Source organism: Alosa alosa, chromosome 6 (genome assembly GCF_017589495.1).
Source record: "Alosa alosa isolate M-15738 ecotype Scorff River chromosome 6, AALO_Geno_1.1, whole genome shotgun sequence".
Taxonomy (NCBI): Eukaryota; Metazoa; Chordata; class Actinopteri; order Clupeiformes; family Clupeidae; genus Alosa; species Alosa alosa.
The window spans coordinates 23,054,212-23,064,176 of record NC_063194.1 but is presented as its reverse complement, the minus strand read 5'-3'; the positions used below and the strand labels follow the sequence as shown (position 1 = coordinate 23,064,176).

Below are 9,965 nucleotides of genomic sequence, written 5' to 3'. Positions count from 1 at the left end.
ATATATATATACCCCAAGTCAAGAAAAAAGCCTCATAGAAGTTTGATCACTGAGATCATAGTTACATTAATATCAAAACTTAACATTGCTTAATCCATTTCTACCATTTCTGAGGCCATTGGAACGGCTATTCAGCCTGCCGGTGGTCAAAACCTTTGCTTTCTACAGAAAAATAACCAGATCTCCTCTTGAACGTGAGGGTGTCCCTACACAGGACAGATTTGTGGTCCATACAAACCAGACCAAGGACAGGTGCCTTATAAATAAACTGCACAATCAGTCCGGTAACTGTGTCCTTTCACTGGGGGAACATTCAAAATGGCTTCAATTTTCCTGAAGACACCACATCATCATGAACCAAATAGTTTTTGAACAACAAACAATCAATCACTGGAAACGAGAAATGGACCGGAGGTAACGGAGCAGCTACAAAGAAAAGAAACAAGAAGATGGCGGTGGAGATGAACAAACAGAGCACATTCTTAGAGTGCAATTATTTGGTCCCCTGCACTTCTTGACATAACCATGTGGACAGACAGATTCTTTGGCTCAGGATGAGACATGTACGGAACGTCAGATTAGGGTGTGAATAACTGCGTCCCAAATACAACTGCAATCACAAAACTGAAGCCAGTTTCCTATAGAAAACCACAAGGACCCATTTAGCACTGTCAAGCCACCTGACAAGCCAAAGGGAATTTGAAAAGCTGAGGTGTAAGCTGGTCTGGGTCATCGGTTCAAATCATTTTGCCCAATGATTTTGCCACGGTGGACTGAACAACCGGAAGGGGGGGGGACGCAACAGATGAACAATAAAGGTGGATGACACCGTGTGGACGTGGTGCAGAGGGAGTGCTCCCCCTTGTGGTTGGAGGAGTGCAGGACAGGTTCAGAGAGCCTGCCTGTGCAACTCATGGCTCAGCTTGGGCGCTGCTCTGAAGTCTCTAGGGTCAGAAGTGAGCCGACCTGGCTCACTCAGAGTCCGACCCGGAACCTGAGGAGTCCTGAGAGCTAGCACTGCTGCTTTCGGATTTGTTCTCTTTATCGTCCGCCTCTTCATCGTCATCGTCATCATTCTGTGTGAGGAAGGATGACATACATCAAACAGACAGTAGGACCCCCAAATGTTCCACATTGATCTGAGTACCCTTATTAGGCATCTTATATAACAAACACAGCCTTACATCATCATTGTCATCGTCGTCCTCTTCATCACTGTCCTCTGCGCTGGATGAGTCCTCTTCAGACTCTTTCTCCTCCTCCTCTTCATCATCATCATCATCTTCATCCTCTTCGTCCTCTTCCTCTGAAACCTGGCCGTGACAGAAAAATACGGACCTTGTTTTAAACAAGACTGGACTACATCAACAAAAGCTCTGCTAAAAATCAGCACCGTCTTCAACTATAGTGGTAATTTTATATTTTTACATTGAATAGAAATAAGCACAACTCACCGACTTCTTCCTTGCCTTAGGTTTCACCTTAGCAGTTGTGCCACCGGGCTTTGCTGTGCTCTTTCTTTTCTATCATGGAAGAACAAAGAAGAAAAGTCAGTTAAGAAAATAAATTAGTTATTATTATTATTATTATTATTATAATTATTGCCCAGCCTACTAGTCTTAAACACATTTGTGCATTTTTTGTACCATCTAAATAATTAAAAAGTAAGATTTTAAAAAATCAATACAATAAAGAACTCAAATAAAGAACTTACCTGTGAGTTATACTCCTTGTAGGTGGCTCTCTCCTGTGAGGACAAACTCTGCAAACAAATTCAGGAAAAGAGAACTATGAGAAACACTGCATTCAACTGATGGGCTTTACATATGACTGGAGAACAGGTTTCCTAGCATGCAATCAGGATTTTATTTCACAAGTTGTGTAACAGAGCAGGATGCATAATGTGGTGTGGCACGTAGTGGTACCCACCGCCAGCCACTCTTCCAGTAGCCCCTTGTACTGCCTCTGCTTCTCCTCAGCAATCTTCTTGTATCGGTCCTTCTCCTTCTGTGGGAGCCTCTGCCAACGGCCCCCAATCTCAGCCATGCGCTCTTTCATAGGGAGGTGGTTGAGCTCACCGTTGGACAGCATCTCCTGAGAGAACTTTTGATAGCCATTCCTGCGGAACAGTAAAAGCACTCTCAGGGGCAGGCGCATTTAAGAGCACTTTATGCAGTCACCTGTAGGTCACTGCTAACAGCTGATTTAAAAGCATGGATGAGACATATGTACACACACACACACACACACACACACACACACACACACACACACAGTGTATTGAGAGATACTTACGATGGGGGCTTCTTGGGCTCGCCCTCAAACTTCATCTTCTTGCCTGGAACAATCACCGGAGGTGGGGCTCGCATCTCGCTTAACTCTCTCTGTCAAAATTAAGTGGGGGTGGGCTCTGGTTAATTACACCCTAACTATATCAGGATGTATGACAAGCAATTCTTTTAATCTTACACTTATTGCAAAGCAGATCTTCAAGAGAAACATAGGGCTTGGGTTCCTTACACACCTCATATCGCTTCTGGTCCTCAGCCGCCTTTTTGATCCACAGAATCTTCTCCTTCTTCTCCATGGTGTTCCAGCAGCTCTCCATGGCTTTCTGGGCCTTGGGCCGATCATTCTTGGGGAAAGAACGAACAAACATAGGCCTTATTAATTATTTACTGACTACAATTTGAACCAGGGCTTACCACAACCTCAGTCTATGTTTTATACAACTCCAAAAAAAAGAGTCAGACAGAGGTAATACCTTAAATTTGGCAAGGTAGTCACCAATGACACTCTGCTGCCAAATCTCCTGAGCGTTCTTGGGGGTTTCTGGCAGCTTGCTCTTCTCTTCCTGTGCCGCCTTCTCTGTCTGTGCCTTTAGGGTTGCCTCTAGGTTCTTGTACTTCTCCTGAAGACATACGATGCAGTAAATCTCAAATGTACTCTGCTAAGAACTCAGCCGGTCTTCTGAATTTTCAGTTTCTTTGTCTTTACCTTTTTCTTCTCTGGAAGGTCGTTCCACACGCGAGCAAGTTGCCTGCTGAGTTCACTCTCAGAGAGGTCAGGCCTTTCGTGCTTGAGCTTAGGCCGTTTTTCCTCCGCAAAGATGAACATAGCCGAGATGGGCCGTTTGGGCTTGTCTGGGCCACTCTGTGCCTGGAGGGGACGAGGCAAAAAGTGAAATAAGCAGTTGAGGAGTGAAGAGAGTCCAAGGTGGAAAATATATCAAACAAATATTTGAAAGTGTCTCAGTATAAGAGGAAAGAATAATGCAACCCCCCCCCACCCCCCACCAACACACACACACACATCTTTCAAAGGACACTGTAACAAGTGTGGTAAGAGTATGAATGAAATGGTAACTTGACTGACCTTGGCTTTGGAGGTTTTCTTTTTAGTGGACGGACTGCTGACCCCACTGCTCTTTTTAAAGCCTGCCATCTTATACTCTCCTAGAACTCTCTGTTGCTCCTCTTCAGATATACTCTGTGCCACACATACAAGAAAGACAGAAATTGATAAAGTTATCAGACATGCTCTATACACCAAGGTGCGATATAGCACATACGCCAGACAAAAAACCTATATGTAGTATCACAGGCAACTACAAATGTGTAACTCAATACTTACAAGAAGGAAGCGGTTCATTTCTACTTCATACTCTTTCTTTCTCTGTAAACAAAGGACAAAAACCATAAGCTTGAAGCTGTAAACAAACAGTAAATACCACAGGTGAGTATATTCATAAAATGTATCTGTGTGTGTGTGTGTTGTACACATGGCTTTAGTTTCTTGATAATATGAGTGTGTAAACCTGTTCACAGCGCTTCTGATAACCGTCCTTCTCGCCTTGTTTGAGCAGCTTCCACCGCTGGCTGCACATGACCATGCGTTCTGTGCTAGGCACATCCTTCATGCTGGACATCAACTCGGCACAGAACATGGAGTAACCGTTCCTATGGAGAACACCAAAGTAACCCTTTTTGCTGTCCCTTTTCCATATGAGAGAAACATGTAAAATAAAATGTACAAGAGAAAGTGGCACTTACGGTGGAGGCTTATCCGGTCGGCCGTCAAATTTGTCTTTTAGCTGTCGCTCAGCCTTGGTCAGGGTGGACTTCACAATGTCCTCCTCCGTCATATTAAGCTCTGGGTGCTGCTGGATGAAATCTCGCATTGTCTCCTGAGGGCAAGACCAGAGGGGTCAGAAGGCTATTATTACATAACGGAATTGGGAATCTTATTACTTGTTGAAAAACAAGATGGGAAAACCCAATGCAACAGTTGTCACAAACTTTTGGCTTACTTCATATAGTTTATGCTGCTCTAGAGACTTAGCGATCCACTTAAGTCTCTTCTTGTCTGAGAGCTGTGTCCACTGTTTTCCCAAGCTGTCCTTTATGTCTTTGGTTGTTGCCTAAATACAAATAAAGAGTTACACACTGTTTTAGCCAGGTTTCTTAATATACTCGGGATGTGTGTGTGTGTGCGTGTGTGCGTGTGTGCGTGCGTGTGTTGTGTTTAGAGTGAAGAAACCTACACTTGGGGTTGTTTTAAGGAAGGCCTTCTTTTCATGGTTGTACCACAGCTGTTGTGGTGTCTTGGGCTTCTCAGGGACATTGGAACCTTTCTTCGTCAAGCTCTCTAACAGGTCTGGATGTAGTTCTCTATATAAACATCCATACACATAAACACAATCAAAACCACAAGCCCACACAGGCACAATTCTAATAGAAGCTAGAAATGTAAGCTACCTGGAGATATTTATATAGTAATACCAGTACAAATCTCCGGAAATTGATAGAACACTATTCAGTTGGGTCAACGCCCACACATCCATACCTGAACTTATGCATACTCTGCTCAAACGTTTCCTTGTCCTTCAGAAAGTCCTGAACATACTTTGCCTGTAGACAGAACCAAAATCTGATTAAAAGACGTTCACTAAGTGGTAAAAATGAAATATCAAAGTGAGATAAACAAATGGAAAAACAGGGCTACATTTACATTCCACTATTTTGCTAACCAGTAGCCTATTTTGCAGACTTCTCAAGGAGGTCACTTTGAAAAGTAGATGTAAACAGGCAGTAAAAAAACACTCAGTAGTAGTTTACAAAACAAAACAGGATCAGGTCAGGTGGATGCAACACTGAAATTGTTTCATTTAGTCTTCCATCTAGTCTCAGATTATCTTCCTCACCTTCTTGCGCTCTGGCAACTCTTTGTATTTCTTGGAGAGAATCTTTGTTAGGTCAAGATTGCTCATTTCAGGGTGTAGCTTTGCATACTTCGCCCTCTTTTCCATAAAAAAACGAAAGTATGGCGTCAAAGGCTTCTTGGGAAAGTCGGGATGTTTCTACAAAAGAATAGGACAGAGATAACTAATGAGGCAAAACCGTTGTTCCATTTTAATAAACACTACAGTCACATAATTACACCACTGAGTAAAAGTTATGTTAAGAGAATACGTCAAAACAGACATACCTTCAGTTTCTTGCCCTTGAAGGGATTCTTGATGCAATCCTGTGCATCTATTATTATCTCTGTTAATGTACGGAATTTGCGTACCTAAGGTTGAAAACAAAATAATTATTATAATTAAAATGATATATTTTAACACACTGATAACTGTTAAAAATAATTGTCACACTTCACAATCCCATCAAAATACTCTAACAGAAATACACTAAATAGATCATCTTCATGAAAAATGTGTAAGACTTTCAGCAGCTTGTGGAGTTGACTGACCTCTTTAGAGACTTCCTGCCATTTCTGCTTGCACATCTCTGCAGTGTAGGAGTTGAAAGCCACCTTCTCCCAGTTCAGGTGGGACTCTGATGTCTTATATTTGGTGATGTCCAACTGTGGCAGGTTCACCTTCATGGAATCCAGGAGTTTCAACATATCATCCTGAGACCACACTACAAACAGGAATACAGGTTATCTGTCAATGTAATATACCTCAAAGATAGGAAACACAGTGCAAATGAATTACAGTTAAGCCCACCTTGGTCTTTAGTGGAGGCATCCATGTCTCCATTCATTTTCAACTATCTTCTTTATCTGAGGGAGCAAACAAATACACAATACAAATATGTTAATTGTGTACATTTTCCCAATATACAAATTAACTCAAATCAAATTCTGGCCTATAAAATGGAACGGCAAACTGTCCGATAGTGAAATTGAGTTTCAAATTACATAGTGCATGCTTTGGGTGTTTTTCAATATCACCTTGCGATGTCTTCACTGAGCGCATTCTTACCGATTCGTATACTAGCTCTACCATATCAAGAACGTCTTGTGAATAGTTTCATAAAAAGGTACATATATTTTCATAAATAAGGTACACAGACGGGCCATATAAAAACACTGCTTCTTATTTTAAAACTTTTTGACTTATTAAATGAATAAGTTGACTATGCTTATTTAAATCAGGGAACTGAAATCCACCCCAACACATAATAGAAGATGTTCATTACACCGCCCCTAACCGTTTACGCTGCATCGTGAGACAGAGCCTATTGCTTGTGACGGCTTCAAATCTCAAATAACTCAGCAGAGGGCAGCGACTACGGCTATGCTTTGTAACACTCACTTTTCTTTCGGCTCTAGGAACGTAAACGTTACATTTTATCCACTCAACAACTCCAGTATACGCCTTTTGTGTCGACCATTCCACCGAAGTCGGCTCTCGTATGGAGGATTTTTTTCGGGACGAATGGGCGCTGGGAGGAACCACGGAAAGAGGAAGCGAGCATTTGGACGACAGGCAGCTGTAGGCAACCAGCTGACCAAGGACGGGGGCTCTGCTTTCGGTCTCCGTCGAGGGGGGAAAGGTGGCCAGGGAACATACTCCATACTGCACCACTCGACACAGCCTCACAACCAACAGGGCGCGGAGCTCGTTTCCGCCATGGACATCTGCCCTCGTCCTTCAGCTCAGCCGACCGATCATGGACGAACGCATTTCGTTCTTCGAATAAAACTATCGGCTCATTCAAATACTTTTCGTCATTATGGTCCAAAAGTGTCACTTAGCAAGCAATTCGCGTATGTTTACGCTTGAAATAACATGAATATTTCTCAAGCGAGGCGTTGTCGAATGAGAGCCTGTAATGGCGTCGGTCTCTCCAGCCCTCTCCCGCACCTTCAGTGGGGAAACAGTCAGGGTGTAGATTTGTTTAGTTTCCATCGTACCAAGTAACCAGACCCTTCGTCAGCTCACTGATATTTTAGAATATGTCACGACTACGAGCTACATGTATTACGAATGTTTCATTCACAATGATTTTAAGAATATTTGGCTAGATGCAAAGTCAGTTTGTTGGGACGTCAGTGAGTTCTTAATGACCAGGGTTTACACAGCCATGGCGCATAACAAAATGACTGGAAATTGCGAGACACGCTACAAAAATAAATCCGTGAAGCAGTAATTGTAGATAGTTCAAGTAACAATTGAGGACTATGTTCCCTGGTGTCTTTTAAAGTTTACTTGATACGCGTAAATAAAAATGGTTCTAGATTGGCGGTGAAATGCAAACCCTTAGCGACCCAAACATTGACCAAGGTTACGGCTACACAGCCGGCTACAACTAGATCAGGCTTGACGGGGAACCAGACGCTTTGGCTATTAAAAGAGTAATGAAATACCAGGGGGAAAGTATGCCTACAACCACCTATACATGTTAATGCTCCATGTATTATAAACTCGTATTATAGTAACAGCGCGGAAACTCTCGAGTTCAGGGGATTGAAACAGGCGAATGAACCCGTATGGCGGTGGTCTGTAGGCTACAGCAGACTGTTCAAAGCCATGGAAGGTGAAACTACAAAATAAATAGAAATAACTTGGACTGCACACAGTAAATAATCATGGTCTTCGTCGACTTAAGTAAATGGTTCAAAATATGTTAAAATTCTCAACGTCCGCGGGAAAAATAGCAATATTCAGGTGTAGCGAAGGAAAAAATGTTACATCCGAGACAGATACCAGTGCTCTGGCGTGACGATGGTTCTAGAGCCGCCATACTAAAGCCAGGCATGGCGAGAGCTTGATTCAACCGAAGCAAGACATTGTCCGTCTAGTCGACACAATACACAAAGAACAAAAAATATATATTATTTTGTATAAAATAGTAGATTGAGACTAACCTTATCTTTTCTTCGAATATGTGCGACTGCCCAGAGAACGGTAGAATTGTCTAAACTCTGCTTTGGCGGTTCTACTGACGGGTGCTCGAGAAGGCAAACCTACACGGTGAGATATTTAACCGAGCTCCCTGTTGGCTAACCAGAGACGGTTGGCTGTTCCTTGATCAGCCTCATGGAGACTTGACTCGGCGCGGAAACGTAGTCGACTCATCAAACACACTTCCAAACACACAGTTAGCGATAATGTACGCTACACTTACATATTTTGGTTGACTTTCAGCATATTCCAAAACTACACACGTGGTTTATACGATGGACATCGGCTCTCTCTTACCCCAGTCGCAAGACAAGAAATTCGGGTATGGCGACCACGGTGTGCTGCCTTCTGGTCCACGCAACATAGCACATTGTTTTAAATTAGGCATTTTTTTGAAACTCAACCGCATAAGAAAATAAAAACAAACTCGGTGCAATCGGCTGTCATGATTTCGAATTGTGTCACTACATAAATGTTTTTCTAAAAGGTTTGTTTATCAAACTGTCGATTAGTAGAACGTGGGAGGCGGCGGTGAACCCTACCTGTCGCTGCGTGTGTGGAACTGGTTGTGGAACAAGGGGAGGGTTGAATGTTAGCCAGCACTGCGCTGTCGGTCCAGGGCGCTGGTGTTCCAGTCCCCGCAGAGATGGGAACTTCCCCCCGCCTCCATTTCACTCGCTCGCTCTCTCCACTCAGCGCGCAACCTTCTCGATCCGACCATTTCTCTTCCCAGAGACATCCACATTTTCGCTCTCTCTTCGGCTGCCGCCAGCATCATGCTCGTGCTCCAGAGTGCCGATTTGGATTTTTGCGAGAACTCCTGCATGATGCTTCTGTAGAGTAACGGTTAGACTACGATAGCTTCCAGAACGCTCACTTGACATGCGTTGTAGCCTACTTAAAGTAACGGTTGATCATGTATCTAGTTTTAGGCTACTTAGCTTGGCAAAGTAAACTGAAACGATTCGCAATAAAGTTATAAAAACTGACATGCGATATGTTTGCGGGATAGGCTACATGTTTGCGAGAAATGGACATTATCTGTAGTGTTTTTGCTCTATTGATTTCGAAAGCGAAACTGTTGCACTTTCTATGTAGGCTACAAATTCCTGATGCAGTGTACTTTTTAAATACCACCCGCTTATTTAGCAAAGTCTATTTGACAGCTATTTTTTCTCCATGTAATTTCTTTCAACTCCACCTTGTCTATTTGTGGGCGTTACCTACCTCATCCAATCAAGGCTGCGCTTCTCTCTGAAAACAAATGACTTTCCAATAAGAGCACAGCTTGGTTGTAACATCAGAGGGGTGGCAGATTTTGCACTGAGTTTGTTGATATGTCACGCTGCTCAACTCAAACTGTTGATGTCAGGCAAGCCTTCTTCAACTGCTTTGAGGAATACCTTGTGGAGTGTGTGTGAGTGTGTGTAAAGGTAAACTATGCAGTATTGGCAATTTCCTTTCTGTTTTTTTTTTCGGTTTTGCTTATTTTTCGCTTGCTCTGTCATGACGAATGTCCAAAACTCCATCGCTACGTTTTTCTAGCCAGTGCCTGGCGTGTATGTGTATTTGAATGCAGTAAAGCAATTCGTTACACTTATACTTGCAAGGGTGGTTTTTCCGCTCACAGGCGCTAGGGGGAAGCAAGACGGCGACCATTCAGCCCGAAAAAAGTCGTATAACCATTCCAATGACTCTGAAGCTGGTAAATGAAGCTAAACTAAGCTTGCATATTAAGCTAAAAAAACCTGCATAGTGTGCCTTTAAGTAT

The 9,965-nt window shown here is 42.9% G+C and overlaps 1 protein-coding gene across 5 annotated transcripts; it reads right to left on the bottom strand.

Annotated features, from left to right (window-relative positions):
• ubtf (upstream binding transcription factor) lies at window positions 1-9,308 on the bottom strand. 5 transcript variants are annotated; one of them, XM_048244819.1, is made up of 21 exons: window positions 8,737-9,308; window positions 6,011-6,066; window positions 5,752-5,924; window positions 5,488-5,571; window positions 5,204-5,359; window positions 4,846-4,910; window positions 4,544-4,670; window positions 4,310-4,420; window positions 4,053-4,186; window positions 3,818-3,959; window positions 3,634-3,675; window positions 3,376-3,489; window positions 2,998-3,159; window positions 2,765-2,911; window positions 2,525-2,635; window positions 2,296-2,384; window positions 1,930-2,119; window positions 1,715-1,762; window positions 1,455-1,523; window positions 1,185-1,313; window positions 1-1,076 (listed from the first exon to the last, which is right to left on the bottom strand). In XM_048244819.1, exons 2-21 carry the CDS (start codon window positions 6,045-6,047, stop codon window positions 972-974), a joined length of 2,235 nt encoding a protein of 744 aa, XP_048100776.1. In that variant the 5' UTR covers window positions 6,048-6,066; window positions 8,737-9,308; the 3' UTR covers window positions 1-971. The 5 variants fall into 5 exon arrangements, with proteins under 5 accessions (XP_048100776.1, XP_048100777.1, XP_048100778.1 ...); XM_048244820.1 differs by lacking the exon at window positions 8,737-9,308 and adding an exon at window positions 8,158-8,730; XM_048244821.1 differs by lacking the exon at window positions 8,737-9,308 and adding an exon at window positions 8,418-8,730.
• Between the last annotated feature and the right edge of the window lie 657 nt (window positions 9,309-9,965).